The 26,149-nt window shown below is 40.5% G+C and overlaps 1 protein-coding gene across 4 annotated transcripts in view; it reads left to right on the forward strand.

Annotated features, from left to right (window-relative positions):
• Positions 1-26,149, forward strand: part of LOC119187673 (RUN and FYVE domain-containing protein 2) — a 99,588-nt gene that overhangs the window by 57,952 nt on the left and 15,487 nt on the right. For all 4 annotated transcript variants that reach the window (XM_075878479.1, XM_075878478.1, XM_037435753.2 and 1 more), the window contains 4 exons: positions 12,273-12,359; positions 19,508-19,637; positions 21,308-21,402; positions 23,126-23,252. In XM_075878479.1, coding sequence (XP_075734594.1) covers positions 12,273-12,359; positions 19,508-19,637; positions 21,308-21,402; positions 23,126-23,252 — 439 coding nt within the window. The remainder of the gene's footprint in view (positions 1-12,272; positions 12,360-19,507; positions 19,638-21,307; positions 21,403-23,125; positions 23,253-26,149) is intronic.

Consider the following 26,149-nt stretch of genomic DNA (forward strand, 5'->3'; position numbering starts at 1 on the left):
GGCAACTGTGCTTACACCATTTTCTCATTGAGTTCTCGTTTTATATTGTGGGCACAGGTTCACTTAACAGCTTGTTCTGTTATGGTTGTGGCCGCTTGCTTTGATGCTGGTGGTATGCAACTCTAAAGTGAGTACTTTACTTATTCACTTATTGGCTATAATGGCCAATAAGTGAATTCATGGCTTTGTGCTGAGCAGCAAACATATTATTTATTTATTAATCGCCACTAAAAAAGTTGCAATATACTGAACTGTAGGAATATCTTTTAAGTTGTGGAGATCAGGGTGGATGATGACAAAAAAAAAATTGGATCGTGCACAAATCACTAGCAGAGGTTTCTTTTTCACAAAGCACACTTTTATTGTCCTTTTCTTGTCGTCAACCACGCTGTACTGAACACTGCCAAGCTAAAATTTTCACGAACCATGCTGAGACATCTGCAAACTTCTACAAACTGCCCTAGTAAAGCTATAAAAATTTTTAACCAGCCATATAAGTACGAAGTTTATAGATGTAACTGATGTTTCATTTGCTGGATTTGTAAAGGTTCACTATGTTAATGATTCATGAAGCATTGAAGTATACAGGAAGTATGTATGTTGTTGGCAGAAAAACATGCACGAGCACTACTAACTAACATTGTTTAAAGAACATAAATATTAAAGGTAAGAAAGTTGTTGAACATGATACTGCAGATGAAATATCAGCAAGCCTAAGAAAACAACAGCAACATTCTGTAAGTGTCATAAGTTTACTAACTTCTAAGAAGAGAAGCACTGACGGCTTCAAGAATTGCAGGCTATTTAGCTTGCTGTTAGTAGTGTGGACATATCTATCCAAGTAATAATCATTATAGAGCAAAAGAATTAAGAAAAGCAAAAGATAAGTATGACTGTGGAATAATGACCTAATTTGTTCAGCAAACACATTAAAGTCACAAAAATGGCAAGGAGCGCAAAAAAATATATTTGCCGAGTGGTGGCAATTCTTTTCTAAAGCAATAATCATTGTAGATTATTAATCTCAATATAAACCACATATTTTTCAACACATTTGAGCATTATCAAGCAAGTCGTCATATTTTTTGTTAATTTTTTATAATTGAAAATTTTATACTATGCCTTGCATGAACACTGCTAACTCAAGTTCCACTAAATAAAAAAAATGATTTTTGTAGGAACATAAACAAAGCTTTGGCCTGTGCAGTGAGCCAAAACAAAGAAATGTGATGAATATTAGAAACCGTAATTAAGTAACCGAAAAAGTATGGACTAGTGCTAGGGGCACCTTCGTATAACTGGCAGCCATAATAAATCTTGTGGCATGAGTTTTCTTGTGGAGGGTCATTGCACGTCTCCTTAATAATAAGGAGTGCACGAATTTCTAAATAACAAGTTTTATTAGCAAAAAAGTTCCGACTGTTCGCGTGTGGAAAAATATCAGAAATATAAGTTTCGAGAAAATCACCAAAAAAGGTTTGAAGCAGCTGCAGCATGTACACAAAATCATAAGGAGGGCTAAAATTTTCTATATTTTTTGTCACTTCTATCATGGATTTTACTAGTGTGGGCTTTTTCTTGAGTGGCAACTCTAAATTTTTTTTTCTAGCTTGTTTTGCAGTGTTAGTGCCACAACGGGGCGATTTTGAACTGTGGTGTTGATCATTTCTGAGGCACACTATTCCAGTGTAGGGACCAGGCTGGATTTTAATTTGCTTAGAATTACCTGATGTGCTTCTGTTTCTAATATCGAAATGACCCACATCGTCAAACAAAGGAAATTTGATGGCTTACAGGCTCACTTGTGTGTCTTTGAGTGTGAACAGCACACGTACCACTTTACACATTCTAGCTAGCTAGCCGCCTACATCTTCGTGCTCTCGTAATCACCCCCTTAACTTGGGGTGAACCAAAATTAGTATGTGAGGAGATGGTTTGAGGAATACGACTCGCTGGTCATGACATAACTAATGTCATAATCCCGTCGCGTTAGTCATCAAACACTTCCTGCCAGACACTGGCACATACTCGCGGGCGGTTATGTGCCACAGGTGATTGACGATTCATATCTACCTAAGAAGGGTGAGGACACACATGGGTAATTTTGATGCGCGAGCATTAAGGAAAAGCTGACATCGACTGCGTTTACCCGATGAATGTAAAGAAAACAAAAATTGGTTCCAAATCTGCATGGTACACCGCAAATGTCAAAAGACGATAGTTTTGGGTGTGGAGAGAGTGAACAAAACGTTTATTTGATGTTCTGCGCAAGAAAATCGGTGAATGGTATTCTGGAGGCGCTGCGTTAGAGTGCCTTGAGCGGGTAGCGGAGGCGAACGAGTGCATCGAGGCATGTTAGACACAAGCGCCGTCTGGCACTTATCTTCGAAAACGAAGTCGTGCAGCCCGCGGAGAAAGATGCGCGCCAGTCTCAGAGGTGATAAGGTGTAGAACGCAAAGCGACAGGCAGGTGCCACCACCGTGACGTCGTAGGAAAGCGTTAGAAACACCTTTTTGAGCATCGCGTTGCACTGTCAGCGCAGTGCGATAAATGCTACAGTTCTTACGAGTTACTTGTGTGTGCCTCTTCTAGTATGAAGGCAGACATACAAAACATAGAGGTGTTGTTGTGGCACCTCAGATATGCGCAATAATTGCTTTTTAATTGACAATTGCACAACTATGAACGCTAAACCTTGAGCAATATTGGTGGGTGCTGCGGATGGTGTTGGCCGTTTGATGCCGTTTGAGGTATCGTTAGGGCGGACAAACAGACAAGTGTACAGACAGACAGACCAAAATTTTTTCCTCGAAAGTCCCCAAGAAAGACTATCGTCTTTAAAAATATCAAGGTTCCAGCAGAAATCAAACCCCAGCGTTCTGCGATGCAACCAAGTATTCTACCACTGAGCCACAGCAGGTCTCACAACTGCTTGTCAAATAGACCGTAATCTTTGTGAAGCATCAATTGGGGATGCATTGATGACTGCCCCATTTTATAAACATTACATATGTACTCCTATGATGCAGCCCTCACGTCAGGTTAAGATCTACCGTAGTTGAGCGCAATGCACTGGAAGTGATTGAGAATTTAAACCAATGAAGGAATAGCAGAAACAGACATTGTTAATTTTATTTCGAGAGCATTAAGAAAAATAATGCCCAAGTTAAGGAGGTGTCAACAGCCCACTGGACGTGTATTCATGACCCATCGACAGATGGACATCACAGATACGCCTGAGATGTACGCATATTTGTGTGTGGTCGCACATAACCACCATCACGTGCTAATGAAATATTTCAGCCTACCACAGTTGATGCTGGTAGTGCATGTAGCTAACGTCCTTCCATCTGCATGCTTCACATAACGTTGATTCTCAAGGTACGCGGGATTTGCCAATTTTTTTATTTCACCCGCTTTATTGGGCACACAAAGCGAAGCACACAAACGTTTGTGTGCTTCGCTCAGAAGAACTGATCTCAACACTGATTTTCTGGTGAACAACTGCTTAAAATTTTTAAGGGTGTCAGAATGTTCAGTGTTAATGTCACGGTTAATAAAATATCCACCTGGAAATAGCTGTTATGGTGCTGCAAAGTCAAATTTACAGTCACTGCAGCCATGTTGAAGAAACACCTGTGTTCTTGGTTTTGTGTGCACGTAAAAAAAAAAACTACGTAAAAGCCAGGTGTTCATGTTAAAGAAACACTCACTCGCAAGAAAAAAGCTTTTTCCTAGCTGTGTTATTATATCTAAATATAAGGGTGTGTGCGGCTCTCTGTAATTGGTGTTAAGTTTCACTGCTGCCCTTCCCTCCTTCTGTCCTGTTTATTTATTGGTCGGGTCTGAAAGAAAACAAGGTTCGTAATGGATGCAAAAAAAGTTCGGCAGTTCCCACGTACCTGGAGAATCGATATTCATGCAGAGGGAAGGTGACCGTATCTAATTTTTTTATTGAGTGACAGGTCCTTAAAGCCCCGCCATGGTGGTCTAGTGGCTAAGGTACTCGGCTGCTGACCCGCAGGTTGCAGGATCGAATCCCGGCTGTGGCGGCTGCATTTCCGATGGAGGCGGAAATGTTGTAGGCCCGTGTACTCAGATTTGGGTGCATGTTAAAGAACCCAAGGTGGTCGAAATTTCTGGAGCCCTCCACTACGGCGTCTTTCATAATCATATGGTGGTTTTGGGACGTTAAACCCCACAAATCAATCATCAACGACAGGTCCTGAAATTGTGCTAAATATGCATATAAATTTTGCATGCACAGACATATGTTGAAGAATCGCAGATGTTTATATAACCAGTTGTTTGCACTTGTGCAACGATGCCAACAGGAATATAAGTATTACCAACACCACAAGCAATAAGCTGATATGAAGCACTGGTGCTCACGAGGATAGTAGCCCTGGACACTGCTACATAAACATCTCCAGCGCACAGTGCCCAACTACAGTTGACGTTGACCCTACGTGACAGTGGTATCAAAAAAGTTTACATTTGTAAGCTTTATAAAATCAGGTAGCCAGCACTGCAACCACAGCTGATATTTCACGAACATTAGGGTCTATTTAAAAAACAGTTTCGAGGCCTGGCGTGGTTCTGTGATAGAATGCTTGATTGCCACGCAGAATGTTTAGGTTCGATTCCTGCTGGAACCCTGATGTTAATTCTTTGCATTTGTCGGGTCAACGCTGCGGTGGGAGGTTTTTCCTAATGGCCACGTGCTGAAATATTCCATTTGTGTTCTTGTCGTTCCTAGGTAGGTGCTAAGTTTTCATTATGTGTGGCACATACCCGTATCAGTGGCACATGCCCGCCCACGGGTATATGCCACTGTCTTGCAGGAAGTGCTTGACGACATACACGACAGTATTGTGACATTATTCATATGTTGACCAGTGCATCAAATTTGTCATACCTTCCTACCCTCCCATACTGATTTCGGTTCATGCCACATAAGTTAAGGGAGTTATCACGAGAGTACCCGCATGGACGTGACTGGCTAGACAGACAAATAGACTCCAAAAGTGCTTACATTATGCAAGGAAATGGTTTGCACTTAAACATGAAGCGATGACACACTCCTTACCTGCAATAAGTTGGAGGCTTTCCTGGGGGTAAACATGGGTGGGAAGTACAGTTTTGGAATGTACCACTAGGGACTCTCAGCTGTGATTTTCATGTAAAACTTACATGGCTGTAATCCAGCACATTCAACAATGACTGGATAGTGCCAACTGAGTTAAGGTATAGGGTAGATTTTGTGCCCCAACATCATGTCTATGGGGTGGGGGAGCCAACCCACCTGCCTTCCTCTGTACACCCCTATGTATCAAGCCTTCAGTAGTGCCAAAAATGCCACTTTTATGTTGAGAATAGGCTAAAAATTAAAAACTTGTCGCCCTGTTGCTTTGAAATTCTTACATAAGCTCTTTGTGCATGAGTCACATATTTTGAAGGTGCTCACTGGAGCCTAATTACCTTGTTGTTTTTTGAGAAGTGGACAGCGAGGTGTTTTGGACTTGACAAAGATTCAACATGCAAAGTTTCAAAACTTTTGCTTGGCGTATATGGAAAAACTGTCAAATCAGTGACATTTTACTGACATTTCAGCACTGATGTTTCGGTGCGAAATTTTGAAAACTGAAGCTACTGCTGTCTTCATTTTCTGCTTTAATATTGAACCTATTGTAAAATTTTTCAAAAGTATGCTTCTGTGACAAAATCTGCCAACATAAGAATTATTTATGAAAGCTTGAAGCTCAGCATAGCGCTCTTTTTGAGCATTCTGAGAAGGACAACTATGTAGTTGATTTTGACAGTGATTCCTTGATTGACATCAAGACAAACCCACTAATTCAGCTTCTCCTCAAGTCTTATAATTCATAGCACTACTGAACACATCAACCACTCATAGGCACTCATAGGAACCACTAATAGAAAGTGTAAGCAGCGGACAGTGTCCCGCTGCTTACACCAATGGGCTTCATGATACAATAGAGAGAAAGAGCTAGAAGCAAAAAGACTCCATTCCTTTAACCACACCTGCCATCTCCTGAGGAAGAAACTGAATCAGTCTGTACCAACTGAATGTTGGTACTACCTTTAGCTTTGGCTGATGCAAGTTTATCCTACAAAATTTTCTAACATGTCATATAGATTTCTGTTAAAAATGCTTGCATTTATTGCTTCAGAAAGATAAGCTGACTTATTGTTTCTCTTCAATGGCTCTTAAGTATTTCGTGTCCCACTACAGCATGTCTGTAGTAATCCTATCATCGTTTTGGCACATGAAATCTATGAATTAATTTTTTAGGGAGCTTTATATGGGAATGTCGCTCTTGGCACGAAAAATCATGCACATTCCGTGGGCCAATGTGATCAGTGTGAACGAAGCATTGGGAAACTGGCAAGATGATATGACTCATAGCCAATTTCAGCGGCAAACATGAGCTGTAGCTGTCCTCAGCCATGGAGGAAGACTTCAAGGTAGTGGAAGACAATAGTACCACCGAAACAAGCATCTAAACTACCGGATGCCTCAAGGAAACCTTTCATCTTAATAACTTTCTTACTTCAGACAGATCTGTGTCATTAAAACTCTACAAGCGGTCTTCAGCAAATATATTTACAAATCAATGACAGCACAGCTGTATGGACTTTTTTGGGGGGGATGTAATTCTTATCCTCAGTATTAATTAATGGAGTATTTGCTCACACATGTAGTAAACTGTAACTATGGAGGACAACTTGCACTCCAGGCATTCAAAAGGTTAGCTGGCTTCAGAAAAGCTAGAAAAGGTGCTTGCCTTTATATCCAGCATGTGTCTGCGGCCTGATTTGATTATAGATACATATTATAGACTTGCCTTTATATCCAGCATGTGTCTGCGGCCTGGTTTGATTATAGATACATTAAGAGTGAGTAAGCGCAAAACAGACAAGGACGTAGAAGAGACAGACACATACAGAGCGCTACTTTCAACTGATCTTTTATTTTCGTGATTCCGCGATATGTTCTTTATGTTTATGTTATTTCCGCTCGCTCGGTATATATTTATCGGTTCGTGCGAAAATAAAAGATCAGTTGAAAGTAGCGCTCTGTATGTGTCTGTCTCTTCTACGTCCTTGTCTGTTTTGCGCTTACTCACTCTTAATGGATTCAAACCAACTAGCCCACCAACGTGTTTTGGCAATGATTATAGATACATATTATAGACAGGGGCGAATCCAGCCACTCATTTTAGGGGAGATGGTTGCTTAAAATAGCACTGGAAAAGAAGGTGTGGTCATGACATTTTTGTTATTAGTAGTACGAAAACCTCATCATAGCATAAATGCTATTATATGTGCTCACAGTCGCCCCCTTCATCTCTCATAATTGGTGACTGGAAGTGGACGGCAAATACTGAAAAGATGGGGTTGGGGGGTTTGCTGACACAGACATTGGGGGAAAAAGGATAGCCCCTACACCCCCCCCCCTCTGTATCTGCCACTGCCTATAGCTGGACAGCTACTTACCTGAAATACATTGCTGAGAAGATTATAGGTATGGCATTTCAGTGCAACATGCATCTCTTACACGGGGATTTCTGTGAATAAAAACATAAATAATTTATTGTTAAAACTAGTTTACACAGAGCATGCAATGAAGGCAGGATTTAAGGCTAAGTATTTTAACACGATGGTGTTAGAGAACTTGGGTCGCAGAAATTCTGCTGACGGCGTCGGCACCGTTGGTTGTAAGTGAAAAATTGACAAAGAAGCATATAAAATAAAAGCATAACATTTTCAGACCCATTGAGGATCGTGTCTGGGCTGTTCAGGTAGCAAACAGGTGTCCTACTACAAAGCCAAGATGTTACTTTCTGCTGATTTGGAAAAAACACTACATAAATGCCATGTAGTGGAAGGAGTTTCCTTAACGCATATTGTTCGACAGGTGTAACGACGAAAACGAGCCCATTCGGCGATTTGTAGGCACAATTGGGAGGCCATCCAGATACCTTGAAAAAGGCCGGGATAGTGCAGCCATTGCCGCTAAAAACACAGAAACTTTCAAACAGCTCTAAAAATTGGACAACTATGTCTATCTAGCAGAAAACATATCGTGTCTTTTCAGAAGCATTGATCAAACAAACGCTAAATAATGTACTGCCATCTGTGAGGCATTGTGAGACTCTTTATGGCTTCCAAATGGGCAAGCGCGCAGCGTGTATCTTGGAGGCCATGCGACTCTTGCTTTAGATAAAAAACCTGTATGTTCCATTCGAGCACGCATGCGTGTATGTGTGTCTGTGTGCCATCTGTGAGACATTGTGAAAAACATGTCTCGACTACAGCAGAGCGCCGTTCTAGCAGAGCGAAGTAGCCACACTGCACAGTCACTGCGTTACTATAGATACGTCACGCTTGCGCGTGTGCACGTTTGTGTGCGTGTGTGTGTGTAACAAAACACATGAATAAGTATGCACTTAGTGGTTGAAGGGCACTAGGGGCCGGATTTCGCTATCGCGTTCAGCTCTTAAAGGCGAAACTTAAGGATACCCCAATTTTTATAGTTTACATTGAAAGGAACCCCAAAATAAAATGTCTTTGCAGCTCATACATATTATACAACATCGTCCTATTGTTTCGGGTGCCTTCCACTCGAAACGAAAGTAAATGCTAAGCTTCAGTATTGTTACTCTAAATAAATTAGCTGTAGATTGATATGTGAGGTTTAATGTCCCAAAACCACCATATGATCATTAGAGATACCGTAGTGGACGGCTTTGGAAATTTGGACCACCTGGGGTTCTTTAACGTGCACCCAAATGTGAGCACACGGGCTCACAGCATTTTTGCCTTCATTGAAAATAAATTAACTGTTGAGAAGATGTATAGTAAAGCTGTTTAGAAGATATATGCTGCTAGGAGTGTCTATCATTTTGTTCTGTGAAGTAATGCACTATCAAAGTTGTTGCCACTAAGCTACCCAATGTTTACTTTTTGATTGTCTTTTTTTTTTTTTCACTTTTTGTTGCCACAGTATGGCCTGTCATACTCATAGGTATGGGCCGTGTTTTCAGACCACAACTGCCAAACATCTTGTGAAGCATAGACTGATAAGTTTCGAAGCACTTCTTTCAGTAGTTGGGGTTTTTCACCTGTGCTTAGCTGGCAACAGGTGGGTTTGATGATTATGCTGCAGGCTGTAACTGGGCAGCTTTATAGTGAAAGGTGTTATGATTTAACAACAACAGTCGTTTTTGGCACCCTGGTTGCCTGCCGCCACTGGTGTTCATAACAGCTATAGCGCGAAATAAGAAAAAACCAAGTCTTTCAGCTGCCACTGTGACTTCTGCACATTTCGCACAGGCCTGGCTTTTTTTTTTCTCGTTTCGTTCATTTTCTTTTTTTTCTTGTGTGATTCTTGTGCATGTTCATATTGCATATTTGCAGTTATTTTCGGTATAGGATTGAAATTTTGAATAACACAATATAAACTCAATTTTAAGTCATAGCATACATGGTTGCCATAATTTTTGCAGCAATGTTTAATAGGTCGTACAGCAGTGTCTAAAAGCAATATAAAGTCACAGTTACAATGTGTAAAAAAATTACAGTATGATAAAAAAAATTTCTCTGCAGCACTGTGTAGTGGTCACATAATTGTTAAAGTATGTTAAGAAAGTTATGATATTTGATAATTGTCTTCATGAAGCCTGGAGTTTCTACTTGTCTCTGCTTGGTGAAATTGCACAGTGGCTGTCATATCGTATGTGCACTTGCTGTAGCATTGTTTCCTTGTTTCTTTACAAAAAAATTTATGAAGCCTTAGCTTTAAACTCCAAGTGGTTACTTGAGGAACTGACATTCTTGCAGAAATAAAAGAAAAGAAATTGAGGGGACCGTTCTCTGTTGCTGCGTAAGAACTCGGTAGCCTGTGATGACATGTAGAGAACAACAGAATAATAAAGGAAACCAGATTGTCGGAACAACTACTATTCTTGTTTATTTTATTTACAGTGAAAGCAGTAATTAGATCACAAGAACAACAACCGGTTTTGGTGGCATAGTTTTCCACTGCCACCTTAGTGTCTGTTACTACTATTGTGCACAATGAGAAAAAAAAATATCCAGGATCGAGCAAGATTTGAATGCAGGCCATTTGCATGGCAGTTCTGTATTCTACCACTGTTCCACACTGGTGCTTGTAAATTGTTTTGATGAAAAACAGCTTATACAGGAGCCATGCCGGGCAAGGGATCATGGTAACAAATGTAATATAGAGTGGTAAAAAAAGAAAATAAGGACTAAGTGTCACACAGTTTTAACTGCATAAAGAGCGGGCAGTTCAAAGCATCTCGCCCTTTACAAATGGTTCAGCTATAATTCTTCGTCATCAGTCATAGCATCAATAAACTGCACATAGTGCCTTCTAGATGTGGAGCGGGTACTTTCCTTTCCCACACATTGATGAATAATGGCATAGTGGGTACTTTTCTGCTTCAATAAGTTATGGTTTATGGGGCAGTGGGTATTATGTAGGCTTGTGCGAATATTCGAATGCTTCGAATATTTGAACGAATAGTTGAGTATTCGAATTCGCTTCGATTCGAATATAAATTATCGAATATTTTTTAAGTATTCGTAATGAACAAATAAGTATTAATCTGCATGTGACCGCCTGTAAAGATGGTTTCACTGCTATGTAGAAATGCTGAACCGTGAAAACGTTTGCCAGGGGAAACTTGCTTTGCCGCGAAGCCCTTCTTCAAATTTAAAGGGGCCCTGCAACATTTATTGAACATGGTCAGAAAACGCTGCCGATCGGTAGTCGAGGCTACCGAGAACACGCGAGGCAAATATAGCGCATCGCGCTGCTTGTTATTCACAATAAATTTTCAAAGCTAAGTATTGCTTTTTTTCCTCTGCAATTGACACCACAAGCTCAAAGATTACTTGTCACAGCCAAAAAGGAATATACAGCTCTGGTCACAGCCATTGGCTGATTTGAGCATGGCGCGCCGTAGTTACCGAAACCGCCACGGGAGGTCGCCGCTTGTCGGCGAGTACGAGCGCGATCGCACTGAAAAGCCGCGTATTCGAAGCAAAAAAAAAATAATAGGTGCTCAAGGTCACAAAGTGCGTGTTACATTTTTTTTTTTTTTCCTTGCCATTCATCCCTGCTTAACTTTTTTTTTAAGCTATTTAGTCGGGACGAAAAGAGAGAATGCAATTGCAGCGTGCGACAAACATTTGGAACTCCGCTCATACTGGACTGATTCCAGAAACTTTGCGGCGGTAAATTTGTGAGGCAACAAGCACATTCACTGGCTCCATGGCTACTTGAAAAAGTGTTGCAGGGCCCCTTTGAAAAAAACATGTTACCCTCAAATCAATTCTTCATTTTATTAAGCTTGTTATGATGGCGTATATAATCCAACAGTAATAAATTTTAAAACGTTAAGTATTTTATCACTCGCATCCTACCTAAAAAACTACTCAAGGTTGTTTAGACTTCCTTTAAATGGAGAAAAAAAAAGGCATTTGTGTAGAGCCCCTATTTCAATTAAAAGAAATATTGTGCAGTTTAGTTAGGTCATAATAAATATTCCTTTTTTTATATGTCATACCTACCATTCGAATTTGATTCGAAATTATTCGATCAAAATCACTATTCACTTCGAATTCGCTTCGAACCTAACATTCACTATTCGCACAAGCCTAGTATTATGCAAGTATACTTGTAGGGGTAGCCCTCATCGAGTTTACAATCTGTTTGAGAGAAGCTGCTCCTCCAGCTTTTACTCCGACTGTGCTTTGTGTTCGGCAAGCCTGGCATTTTTGTCCAATTATTATTCATCTTTTAAGTTAATGTCATTGCATATGTCATTTCGAGACAGTTTTCTATCAAACGAATTTAAAAAAAAGTGAGCAATGAGGGAAAGTTATTGTTTCATCCCATGGCTCCTGAAGTGTCTGTTTAATAAGCTTACACTGTACTCCCAACAATCCCTTCTTCACCTATTCCCAAACTGTGGCCCAGAGCCATCCTCTCCTTTGAAATAATGGTTCAATTCATTCATTCATTGCTGCAACAGTGTAAGATGGTATGGCTGCTACCATCCAAGGTGCCACTTCATCAAATGGGATGAAGTGTTAGATGTTGGGCTGTGTCATGTTAAAATTTGAGTGCCTTTTATGATGAAACATTCCTGCTGTGTTTTAGCTCTTTTTATTTTTAAATATGTTGCATAATTGTTTGACTAATGATTGATTTCAGAGCACAGTCAATAGAAAAACAAAAGCAGGCTTTTGAAGAAACAACAAGAAGCTTGGGACAACAGCTCATTGACAAAGATCAAAAAAGGTGACTAATCTATCTTTGCTTAGTGCTGCTTCTCATGTACCATGATGTATTTTTGCTTGAGTTTAAATCACTTTTACCTTTTATTCATGCAGTAGTGTGATATGCCTTTAGTTTTTTTATCTTGCCTGCACACAAATGGCCCTGGTTGAACATGGCGAGAGAAAAAAAAAGATGACAACAGGGGCCTGTAAATTGTAATCAGCAGGGGTGAGGGGGCTGTACAGTAAGACAAGACTTGAAGTCCGATCATCTCATTTTTCTCTGTATTAGTATGCCATTTTTTAATTATTAGTGAATCTACGATACAGCTATAAATTTTAATTGATGCTGGTTGGGGTGCTACTGGCAGAAAAAGTTAAATGTATGTCTTTTTTTTTTACCCCTTATTTTTTACAAACCCACCATACAGATACCGAATTCTTCTCTTGCTTATGAATGGTGCGGCTATCATTCGCTGCTGAATAGTTGGTGTTGATCAATTACATGTTGACATTGTTGTCATTGGGTAATGTAGCAAAGGGTTCTGCTGATATGCCAGATTGTCATAACAAACATGATACATTTAAATTCGATAACTATATCAAGATTGGGCTTTTTGTCTAATGCTAGCCTATGTTTCCTGTTTTCCTGTTCTGCAGTGCCCAAAAATTTTAATAGAACATTCTCACCTCCTTAGCATGACTTGAAAAGAATGCTTATGTGCTGGCTTGTATTTGAGCACCTATTTTGTGTGAGAAGCACAGCAACAGGACCCATTATGGGTTAGATTGTATCTAACTTCTTGAAGCATACATTTTTTTTTCTTTCATTCTGTTGGCTGAGAGATTGCTCGATATTTTACTGAGTGCCATCAAGTTTTTAATATGAGTAAACAATGTGCTATAGATCTGCCTTTTCACCTATCTCATTCACTTACATGTAGTATAATATTCTTGCTTAAAAAAGTCAAGTGGACGTCAACTTTTATATATTGCTTCTATATTAATCTTTCAAATTCACTAATAAGACATTATCTATACAAGTATGGTGTAATCTCTGATCCATTGTTAAAATTTAGTAGCAAAAGGTTACACCGCACAAATTAAGATCTATAATTTTTTGTCACATGCATTACTTTATTGTTGTTGGTGAAATTGAGTGAATTGTGTTTGTTTCTTTGTTTGTTTTCCTCTTCATGATGAAACTTGGTGCATTCAAGACTTGCTGAAACAGAAGTGATAAAGAGAGAGAGAAATGTGGGGCTTTTTTTTTTTCCAGTGTTAATAAACAGATTAGTACTGTGTATACAGACTACTCAATATCAGCAGGCAATTTCTTTGACCGTTGGATGAGTGCAGCGGTCATATTAGTAAGTTTGTTTACACGCAACAGCTTCTATATGTGAACCTCGGGGCTCTTTTGGAAATGTATGCGTATTAGTATGTCATAGTTCTCTGAAAAACATCCTTCGAGTCAGGATTTTAACTCAGGTTGTCGGGGAAACAACTACTATTTGGCATTTTCTAAGTTACTTATCCACTTAAATGGAATAAGGAGTGCAGTGATGTTATAGCTACACCGATTGCACCAAACTGTGCCTACAGGTGAAACTGTCTACATCCTACAAAATTTTTGCAAAAATCTCATAATTTGCTCTCGAGTGTACCAAGACATTGTTTTTGCAGTGTTTTGGAGAAAAAGAAGACTAGCATGCTTCCAAACAATATTTAAATAAACATTGCAATTTTGAGAGGTCACTGAAGCATTATGACAACTGCTACTCAGTTATCGTAGTTGCTACGAGAAGCCGTGCCAAACAATTAAGAATGGTTTATACTGGGTGGGTGAAGTTTTCTAATATTATAGAGTATGTTGTGACATTACATTATTAAGTTTAGTTATAGCTTCTGTTGTGGAGCAAGCTAGAGACAAAGCTATTTTATTGATTCCATTAACTACAGTGGGCTGTGCATTTATGTGCTTGAATAGACCATTTTGTTATAGTTACTTCTTTTATAAAAATGTACTATTTCTTGTAACGTGCTTTTATATAAGTTCATGCAGGGCACTTAATTCTTAAGGTAAATCTGACAGTAGAATCAGCAGACATTATCGATTATCCCTCATGCTGCATTGTACTGTGGGGTTTGGCAAAAGAAGCATGGTGTCCTAGCATCCCAGTATCTTGGTTCTTTTTCTCGACCACAGCAACAGTTAGTGTGTGAAAATATTTGCTTGAAAGATGTGGTGCAGACTTAAAATGAAGAAGACCGCTCCACGTCTTTGAAGTAACAATGCACCCATTGGCCCAACATAGCATATAGTATGAAACTATGCTCAAGTAAAACATGAAAACTTCAATTACTGTCAAATTTCATTGAGCTCAAAATATCTATTGGACAGAAAGGGCCGATTATTAAACTCTGTACATTGTTAACCTTCGATGAACTAGTATCTGAAGGATTTTGTCTATAAAACAGAACAGCAGATACATTACTATGCAGCAAAGCCCTAGATTGTTCTGAAAATACAAAAATCATAAGGATAGTTGTGCTGGATAGTAAATGGAATGCATGGAAAATCTGCAATACTTGTGCTCTTAGTACTGTAACTGAGGCATCTAGAAAAGTCATATTTATTTTCAAGTATGAGGTAGATTTTGGAAAATCGTTAGGTGCTCTGAGGTCATGGCACTAAAAAAACTTTAAGCTGTCTACAGGTGAATGCAGAGCAGTAATTTAATTTTACCTTTTAAGATATTATTAGTAAAGATACCCTTATTAGTGCATCAATCAACTTTTTAGTCATGTAGTACAACTGGTTGAACTCAGAGGCAAATATTTGCATTGAAGAATATTTGCTTGGTAACTGCTCCAAATGTTTGTCATGCTGCTCCAACGCAAGGTTTTAGTGCTCCGCAAGCTGCATCGAAGTTGCTTTGGTACATCGCATCACTAGGAATGCTATCATGACCTATTTTAAGCTTTATTTTAAAAGTAACAAGTGCCAGTGAATATAAAACATATACACCCTCATTCCAAAATCGGACTGTACTTTCAGGATGCCACGTATTCGTATGTGCTAAGGGCGTTTTATGTCTAGCGGTGAAATGTGTGATGTGCCCATTGTATGTTTAATGTTTATGTGGAATAAAATGTTTACGATAATGGTGGTATTAGATACTTCATTTCCTGTGTCAATACTTTAACCAACATATACAACGACTTCATAGCTACCTTACTTCTCCACAAGAAAAGCAACAAAGTTGCTAATAAAAAAAGAGTCAGACAAGGAGATATAACATCCCCAATGTTGTTCACTGCATGTTTGAAATAAGTAGTCTTGATGGCTTATAACATGATTCGTGGGAGTCACGAATATCCGCACTAAAAGGGTTATCGCGCTACAACCAAAACAGCCTTTTCCAAGGGCCACATTTAAGCAAAATGTGTTGAGCACGCAGCCTCATGTCTCCAAGAATCTAAGCATGTGATGCGTGTAGCTTACAACCAGTTAAATTTCTGAATGCTAAAAAAAATTTAACGTCCTAAGGCGCGCGTTCCCAACAAAATGAACGTGGAAAGAGGGGGTGGGGTCTAACAAAAGAAAGCACCATCGCGGAAATTCGCCGACTACTTCCAAAATCGCCTCGATTATGTGCATTACACGGAAACTGTCGAATCACATCCAAAGTTTAGCACGCTGAAAGACATCAATCATTCGATATCACGGACACGAACACGATTTCCAGACATTGCAAACGAACCGCGAACCACTATTTGAGCGATACACGTGTCACCCTTGTTTTTATTAATTACATGTATCCCTTCTCATCAAGTGCAGCCACCGCAGAGTTTCGTTGATTTCGTAGCAAACCGCAACTTAGATAGCACGCGACCACTACCGCAACGCAAGCAATGCCTATTAGGCCTAGCGTGCTGTTCGGTATGTTGCTGTGGGAAGTTTGTCCAAGACAAGAAGATACAGTGTTGAAAAGATCGCACTCAAGGACTGAGCTAAGAACAGCGTGCTTGATACAAAGTTTGTAGGTGCGGCCTGGAGATCAACGACGAATACCCGCTAAGCTGCTTATAAAGCAGGCAGCGCACTGGCAGCAAAGGTGAAAGCTTATCATAAAGCCGTTAGAGGCATAAATTTGTAAACGAGTTGCAAACGCGCTATCTGTAGCAAGCTCGATAACAACGACATTTTACCAGACAGGAAACTGTTAAGCGCAGTTGATATGGATGGGATCCCACGTGCCATGCTGAGCCACGCACGGCCGGAGCCATGCTACCGACGCTATACTCTGAGACAACAGTACCGTAGGTGCCAGTGCAAAAGATTATCCGTCGCCTAGGCAACTGCCTTTTTTTTTTCCTTTTCTTTTTCTTCCCACCGCTCTTCATTTGTTCACACCGCGTCCCCTCCTCCTCCTTAACGACCTCGTCGCTTGGTCTACAGCGGTGCACCCACCGCACCTCCTTTCACACACGCACTCGCTACTGCATTTGTCACCAATATTTTCCGGCAACTGCACCAGAACCGGTCTTTCAGCTTGGGGGACTGCACAATAAGTGATACATGGGGTTCTGGAGGGTAAAGGGGAGTCACAAAAGACTGCATTATAACTGCTTCTATACTATAAGCAGCTAGGTTAAAAGTGGTCTACACTGTATTTAAACAGCCAGACTGGGAAGAGACTGGAATCAAGGTTAATGGAGAATGGTTCAACAACCTGTGATTTAAAAGTGACAGTGCTCTTCAATAACGATAACAAATAATTGCAAAAAAAGCTTGAAGAATTATACCGAGAAAGTATTGAAGTATGCCTAAAAATAATTAAAATGTAAGTCTTAGTTGGTCTAAAATAAACTCTACTGTAACCGGAGTTTTTTCCCATACTTTTGCTACCTGTGGTTGACCCTGAGTTACAGGAGAATACGAAAATTCAAGTTGCCGAAAAAGTACAATAACACACAAAGTTTTTTTTTTTTCGTGTACTCAATGAAAAGTTGCGCCTCGCGTTGCAATCATGGTCTTGTTACAATCAAGTAAATACAGTAAAGTAGTGAAGTTGTCAATAGTCTTGAAAAACACGTCAAGGGAAACGACTGCATGTGACAATAGGGGCTTTTAGGTTCTATGTATACTTCTTTACGTTACCATGTTACCAGATACCTGATAGAATCTGCGTATGCGCGGGTCTTTACTGAACGTAAACCTTTACGTAACGTAAACTACCCGCCGAATAGGCTTTACGTTTCCTACTCATCTCGCAAATCCACCTTCGTTCATAAAAACTCGCAGTATTCGCACAGCGGAGATTCGAGCCGTCAAGTTAAAATAAGCCGAAGTGTGAGCACCAATAGCGATTACATTGTTTCAGCCAGATTACCAAAGCTAGAATGGCCTAGAACGTAGTCGCCGTAAACATGCGAGCCTTCGAAAAGATGGATTGATGGCGCCATCTGGCGGCGTCGTAATGAACCAGGTAATCACAAAATTGTTATTGCAGAAATATCAGGCATTGTAAGCCTGGTGCAAAAACCATGCAGCGGTGTTATTACAAATGAGTTACCTTTTTAATCATTTTCACCTAAAAAAAATTACACCCAAATTAACATGTTCATGACTGTGGTTGCACGAAATGGCACAAGATGTCGACACCTTTGTTGGTGTCGTAACCACCATCGTTGGTGCACTAACCTTGTATTTTTCATGCTTTTGCGAATATGAGGATACTGTACACAATAAAAAATGTCTTGTGATTTTACGGCAATGTTGATCCAATCCTATGTAAGTTAAATGCTGTTTAAATGCAGTTAGCATCATCATTCATGGTTTGAAAAAACGTAAAGGTATATGTGTTTATGTACGTACACATTTACGTATGAAGAGCTAAAACATTGAAAGACATGCATTCTGGTAAGATGGTAAGCGTAAACCAGTATCCGGCAACATGTTAATGTAAAGAAGTATATGTACAAGTTAAAAGCCCCCCTTGTGTCGGGAAAGCAGGGAAAGTGGCCATGCGACACAATTTGAGCATGTATTTTTCATCGGTTCTTCTGGTGCTGTGGAATTTGCCAATGTTGTAGCGCACGTGGCAACGCTGAAATCGAAGCAGTTATTATTTTAATTCACAGGACAAACTACCCTAATTTTTGACTACAGCGACACACATTGGCTATTTTTTATGGGAAGTGACGTTATGTCACGACAAAGACCGTTTGGTTTTGATTGGCTTGACACGACAAGTAGCATGCACTGTTCATGTGGTGATAGCTAGGCCATATGAGAGAATGGTGCAGAACAATGAACGTGACACTTAGTCTGTGAACAAGGCTATGGTAGGCCAGCAACTAAAGATGGAAATTCATGCCGCATGTTTATCAAGCCCAAAATGTGACATGCGGCGGACACTGACGTTGCCGTCGAACGCATCTTGCATGCAAACCGAGAAGTGACCCCGCCCAAAGCGTATGCACAGTGTGTCCGTGGGAGCGTCTGCTACCTGACGCACATGGGTCATAGTAACCATGCAAACGATGCCATCAAAAAGAGCGGTAGCGAGGTATTTTGTGAAGGTCACCATGAGGTGACATTTTTGGTATGTCTTTATGAGACGTGCGGTGTGATTAGAAGCGGTCTTTGATGTCAGCAGGCAAGTGAAATGTGAAAAAGAATGTTTCTCGTCATTGTCTGCTCAAGTTTTAAACTTAGAGAACTCATAATTTCTCTTTTCATAAAACTCATAATTTCTCTTTTCGAGAACTCATAATTTCAATTATTCTTGTTGGATTCATCTCGGCAATCATTGCTCCACGCCTTTCTGTGCTCTAAGTAAAGATGTCACAAAAGTGTCGCAGTGCCCCTTTAAAGATAATCTCAGCTTATCGAAAGCAAACTAGGATTTCTTGAAGATGAGTAAACTACGGTAGGAGATGTTTGCTATAAGGATGTTATTGAGAAACACAAGAAAGTACTGTGACTAGATACACAAAGCTTAGAATCATGCTCGCTCTTTTTACTGTGTTCCATGTTAGGTTGGAAAAAGGTTGCAGTTCCTTCTTGGGGTTATCCAAATGCACCACATGACCAAGAGTTTCATACATTCATACTTTTGCCAAAAAGCCTGCACATGCATTCTGCGTGTTCTTACCCAGGTCCCTGTTGGAATCTGACCTAAAGATTGAGCGCGAGTGGCGAGTGTCACTGCAAGCCACGGTGGCTGAACAGCAGGAGGAAGTCTCGAAGCTGCAACGAGGCATTGATGCCTACCAACAGATGGCACAGGTATGTCACTTCCTCTTTTTTTCGCATCTCTTGGACTGCTATCTTGTGCTGTGTACAGTGAAATAGTGCTTTTTGTTCATTCTGATGCTCTTAACACTAGATTTTGTTTCTGTTGAAGAGTGTTTTCATTTTACAACTAATGTTAATCAGTGCTTACCACTTCTCTCACCTTCCCAATATATTGTGGGTTTTAATGCACAACGTTATTTAGTGAGTCAGGCTAAAAATGTTTTCCGTCCATCTTCTTCCATCTTCTTTCTGCCCTGGAAGATGTGGCGTGATCTTGATCTTGGAGATACTCTAACACTGGGTTGGCATGTGGCAGAGAACAGGCTTCCTGGACCCATTATTGACCCCTGTCATAATACATGATGGAATGAGTAGTTTAATAAGCTTATTATGTAAGTGCTAGAGGATGGCACGTGTGGGACAGTAACGAGGCATGTGCAGTTAAATGTCATACTTGACCAATAGACCTATACTCAGTATAGCATGATTAAATGCATACAAGAACAAAAAAAGGGAGGCACCCACAAGAGAGAATGCAAGGATTTTGTGCATGGGAGGCACTAAAAATGTGAAATGCAAGACTGTGTGTGTATGTATGTATCTAAGTTGTCTTTAATATCACATGCACAAGCAATCATCACTTTAACCACGACATGTGTACGAAAAAGCTGAAATGACAGCATAAGGCAAGCTCAACGTATCCTTATCTTAAATAATGCCCGTTCAAGGAAGCTGTGTTTTTATTTTTGTCTGTAATGCTGATGTTAGCATAGTTCACAGGAACAGAAACGGTGATGCAGGCACGATCATTTGAGTATGATAGTAATTACTCTTGCAGTAGGTACAAAAAAGGGTGTACAATTTTGTCGGTCTATATACTTATCAGTTTAGCAATCATTTCAGGAGCCCAGTTTAGTTTCTGTGTAACCAATATATAATGTGGTCATCTACTGGGGTGCCTCTTGTGTAAAGAGTGCCTTATGATAGTTATGAATGAGGTTAGAAGAATAGTTTTATATTAAAAAGGCTCAACGAAAATTTGTCACCAGTTTTCAACTATGTTACTTCAGTCAGCACAAAAATAATCAATTTTTCTAAGTTTGAGCTTGTTTCTTTGAACAACCATATGATTTCTTGTACTAATAAATTCATTCGTCATTGCACGTTTTTTTATGATAACACTTAGCTGAATCTTGTGTGTGATTTCAATCATTACACTTGTTTTAATACAGTATCTTGGACTCTTGTTACCAAGGCTCACATCTCTTGTAATTTATTAAACTTTTGATGGTACCAAACACACATTCTTTTTAAAAAAAGGTTCTAATGACAATATTTCTGCTGATTGATTAAAATGCTATGTATCATACTGCCTATTAAACTCTCATAATTCAGATAAGGTCAATAATGTTATTAGTTATGTACCTATAGTAACCAAATGTACTTTTATGCCGATTGGAACTGTTTGGTAGGCTTGTATGTCCGCCCAGAAGTAATTGGCATATACATAATCACTTTTCTATTGGCTTCATTGAGTACAGGCGCTTGATGTGCGTAAGTAGAAAGCCAATAGGGTGGCCAGTTCGTTTGCCTATGCTTCGATCTTTTCACAGACTTAAGTTGAACACCACTCATAGGCTGGGCATGCTTCATTTTTTCAGGACCACGAAAAGCTGAAAGTGGAGTTTTCTGAAATGGAAAGAAAGTGTGCTGAACACGAGCTCACATTAGAAGAGCTAGGCTGCCAGTTGAGCGAGTAAGACATTTTTCTATGTATGTTTTTTTTGCAAATGGGAGGTAAGCAATTAACATAGTGTATATGTTTATATCTATAATTTTGAAAGTAGATGCTCATACACAAGGCAGATAGCAGTTGTCATCAACGTGTTGTACTGCGGCTTGAAAGATGTGAAAACAGAGAACGAGTGCTCTTTCTCAGGGTCACATTTGTTCAAAGTTATTCTGATACTTTGTACACTATAGCACCCTTTACAATCTTCAGTCCAACTTTCAGGACAATAAATCAAACCAGTAAGAGCCTTAAAAGGCGAACTGTGACAAAATATCATTGTCGATAAATTGTCTATAAATATATAGTATCACCAAAGTGATATAGGCAAAGTTGCAAGGCTGGTTATTGTTTAATTTTATTTGCTGTCTTTCAATAACAACTAGGCAGGTGACATATGCACCCGGTGTCTAGGCAATGTGACATAAGTCACATGGCATGTTGCTTTCAAGGTTTTTCCAGCCTAATCTCAGAGGTGATGTCAAAGAGCTGCACATACTTAGTTGTGGGTCTCTTCTGGTAAGCAGCAATTCTGGAGTTTTACTGTGTTTTACAATTATATCAACAATCATATGGACATTCTCGGCCTCTTTTTGCCATTGACATCGCTGTCGTGCCGCCTCACCTATATATATATCTGTGTGTGTGTGTGTGTGTGCGTGTGCGTGTGCGTGTGTGTGTGTGTGTGTGTGTGTGTGTGTGTAAGCCAAAAAGAAAAATAATTCATAAAAATATTTTCCAGCTTACGGAATTGAACGGGCAACCTCTCATTCAGCAGTGTTCACCGTTAGCCCACTAAGCTACAACAGCGCATGTCTTTCAGAATACTAACAGCAAGCTATTTATGCACACCATATACCGATGGTGCTACACCAATCTTGGGGGAATGTCAGAGTGTTCTGTGCATTACCAGCGAGATGGTGCGAAGGGAACGCTGGGCATCCTGCTTGTTGCGATCTGTGCTCTTGTCTGTAAACATGTACATTGCCCTACAGCGCGTGGTCACCTGTGCACGCTTATCTCGTGATGAGGGAGGTTTGTAAGTCTTGAGCAAGTGGAAAGATTGCATTGTAGTTGCAGACCGCAGAAAGGTGACATTGCTCGTTAACAAAGGAGCGCGCTGTTCAAACACAATGAAGTAACAGCTGTGAAACATGTTCGTGTTCATTTTCGTTTATACGTTTTGTTCGTTCTTTGCGTTCGAGCAGTGCCTTAAATGTGGTGCTGTGAACGTTGTCAGTTCGTGCCCACCATGTGTGTGTTGTTTTTGTGCGTTCTTTGATCTTGAGCAGTGTGCTGCACGTTTCGATCTGCTTCCCATTCTTCGTGTGTCAATCCAATTTGTTGCAATCACATTCATTGCTTTGCTCTTACAGCAAAACTTAATTTTTGTAGTGTATGAATTTGTTTATTTAGCATCTTATTTTGCATTTCTATTATTGAATACCCTCATACTTCAAGTAAATTTTAGCACTGCTCTATATTTGTGATATCGGAAACAGTAAGTTCTCGCACTGTCCTAAGTATTGTACTTTCCCTGTAACAACAGTGCTGTGTTCTGGCAGTGTTGGTTCAGATTTCAGTCTTCTAAGGATACTAAATTTTATGCTGTCTTGGCGGCCATTATGCAAAATGCTTTATAGCTGTTTATTAGCCTGAGAAACTACATAGTGCTGTGTTATAAACACAGGTCCAAGCTTCAGGTGGCTGACTTGAAGGAAAACAACATGACCTTAAAAGAAGCCGTCTGGACTAGTGATAAGGATGCCTCTTGCTGTCGTCAGTGCAGCAAGCCGTTCTCTGTCGCCAGGCGAAAGGTGAGCATGCATCGATGGCAGACTTCTCACCTAGGTGAAAAAGGAAAAAATGAAACCGTATCACTATCGAACTGATAACTGGCTATAACATGTGAATATTGCAATGGAAATGGAAATGTCACAAATTGTAGCAACAGAATGGAGCATTCTTTTTATAGTAGAAATATGTTTAAATTGCATTTGACTGTCATAAAAAACCAGTACCTCACGCTGCCTTGTGAACAAATTCCTTGTTCTGTGCAAAAAAGTAGTTTAGATTGCTTGTACATAGTCTTTTGTTTTTAGGGGCTCCACAATTCACAATTTATTAAACTGTGTATATTATCAGGCATTCCCGTTTTATTCCATAGTTGTTGCAATACAAAATCAAGTTGGTACTGAGAAGTAGTGCAGCTTCTTACAGAAGTGCATGCAGTTTTCTGTTGCAGTGTTCCCTCTCTCTTTCTCTCCATTGCTAGAGGGCACAGCGAATAGCCAACTCGCTGACATGTTGCATTACGTACGTGTGGTCAGGCCTTTACGCTTAGGTTGGCAGGCGCTTCGCGCGACTCGCGGAGCGGCATGGGAGGAATCACAAGTCAATGTATAATCTGAAGTTCTACATCAGCAGCACTGGCCTTTGATATTTAAAAAAAAAGGACACCTGGCCAATGCCGGCAGTGCTAATAGTGTTTTTTGCATGCATCAAAAGGTGTTACCACATACACCGCCCTCCCTTTTTCTGATTGCCTTCATGCTGAAGGAATAGTAACGGGTTGCGTGGCACTCTGCAAAAGTCGTTAGGGTTCCCCCAGGCCAAAAAGCTTGAGAAACCCCGCATTAGAGCATTGAGAGTAGACAAATTTGATGTATGAATTTACATTATAACAGAACTTGTTGTTGGAATAGTTGGCTGGTAATTTCTAAAAAGTTAATTTGAGCACAAACACATGACACACTGAGGCACACATGCACTCAGGCAAAAAATTGTATGTTTTGATAGTGTGTGCTGTTAGCCTTTTCTGATGTTAATGTGCGCATGTGCCATTTGTATATATTCTTGCCTTCGTGCTATGAATAAATCAGTTGAAAGTACCGTATTTACTCGATTCTATCGTGCCCTTGATTGTAACGCGCACCCGGTTTCCACGACGAAAAAAAAAGAAGTAAGATAACGATTGCAACGCGCACCCATTTTTCTCGTTGGCCCGCACGATCACACCACTCGGGAAAACGACTCCTTTCGCGAGCGTCTTCCGTTTAAATATGAGGTACGGGGGAAGCTTGGGCCTATCTGACGTGCAATGGAGCATTGCCGTCACTCTAGTTTTACTGTGGCCCGATGTCAGCACGCGAACTTGCTTCGCCCCCTTCTTCTCGACGGTTGTGGTTCCAGGCATGTCGAAGTAAAGAGGCGTCTGATCGGCATTCCCGATTTGCCCAAGCAGGTAGCCGTTGTTGTGCCGCAAGTTTGGGACAAACCTCTGAAAACTGTGAAGCTTTTCTTCGTACTCCTCCGGCAACTTTTGGCATATGCCAGTTCGCCTTCGGAGGGAAAAACCTTTCCTCTTCATAAAGTTAGTTAGCCAGCACCTGCTCGCTTTGAACTGGCTTCACATTAGCCCTTTTTCTAAGGCTAACTGCATGGCCTGCACTTGGAGCAGTTCTGTCGTCACGGGCCGCTCACTGCTCAATCATATACTCGCCGAGCAGCTCTTCAATTTGCGGAAACCGACCCTGCTGTGGTCCACTGAAGCCTTTGCGTGAATGTTTTGCTGTCGACAATATTCTGCTTTTGTTTCTGCCAGTCCCGCACGCACGTTTCGGGAACTCTGAACGACCGCGATGCGGCCCGATTTCCGTCCGTTTCGGCACACGCGATCACATTTCTTTTAAAAGCGGCATCGTGGTGCACTCATCAAGTTTTCGGAGTCGGCCCTTCCATGCCGTCGATGCTAATGCACTACAATATGACGAACTCCTCAGCACACGTACGAAGTGCCGCACATGGGAAACACACAGGCAGAAATGGCCGACGCGCCATGCCGACACACGTAGGGGGCGGCCATTTTGGAAATGCCAATGGCAATAGAATGACCGTATTAATTTTTTTTTCGTACGCGATTCTAACGCGCATGGGATTTATGAACTCGCTTAATTGGCAAAAAGGTGCGCGTTAGATTCGAGTAATTACGGTAAGTGCTGTGTCTGTTTCCCCCCTGATGACGCTCCAGCTTGTGGTCCTTCAAATAAAAAGAAGACTAAGCATGCTTGCTAACCATATTTAAGTTACCATTGTAACTCTGAATGGTTATTAGAGCATACTGCTGAGTGCTTGGTAGAACGCTGCCAAACAGTTCTGACTGGCCCATATTGTGGAAAGTTCTATGCTACTGCTAGACCATTCAGTAAGGTTAGGTTATTAATTTCAGTAAAGTAGTGTGTAGCCATTATGGACCATGCTAAAGACCACGCTATTTGGTTTATCTCATTAACTACAGGGAGCAGTACATGTATGTGCTTGAACAGACCACCATTTTTTTATACTTAGCTTTTTTGACAAAAATTGCGCCACTTATTGTAATGTGCTTCCATAAAAGTTCGTGCAGAGAACTTAATTTTCAAGTTTAGTCTGACCATACTACCACGCGGTCATGACGTGACTGAAGGCAGGAGACTGAAGGGTCAGACCAAACTGTTTATTTGGGTGAACCTGTGCCCGGTAAACGGAAAGTTGGGTTACAGTAGCCCTTGCACTGATAGCGGCGAATGCAGCGTCACCCGCCGATCAACTGACAAGCGGCGAAGATGATGGCATTTATACACTCGTCATTGAACATTATAGCGTTATTGCTAGCGGCGACGTAGATTCTAAGATAATCTGAAATGCTCACGAAGTGGGTATAATCTCAACAAAA

Source organism: Rhipicephalus microplus, chromosome X (assembly GCF_043290135.1).
Source record: "Rhipicephalus microplus isolate Deutch F79 chromosome X, USDA_Rmic, whole genome shotgun sequence".
NCBI classification, from domain to species: Eukaryota; Metazoa; Arthropoda; class Arachnida; order Ixodida; family Ixodidae; genus Rhipicephalus; species Rhipicephalus microplus.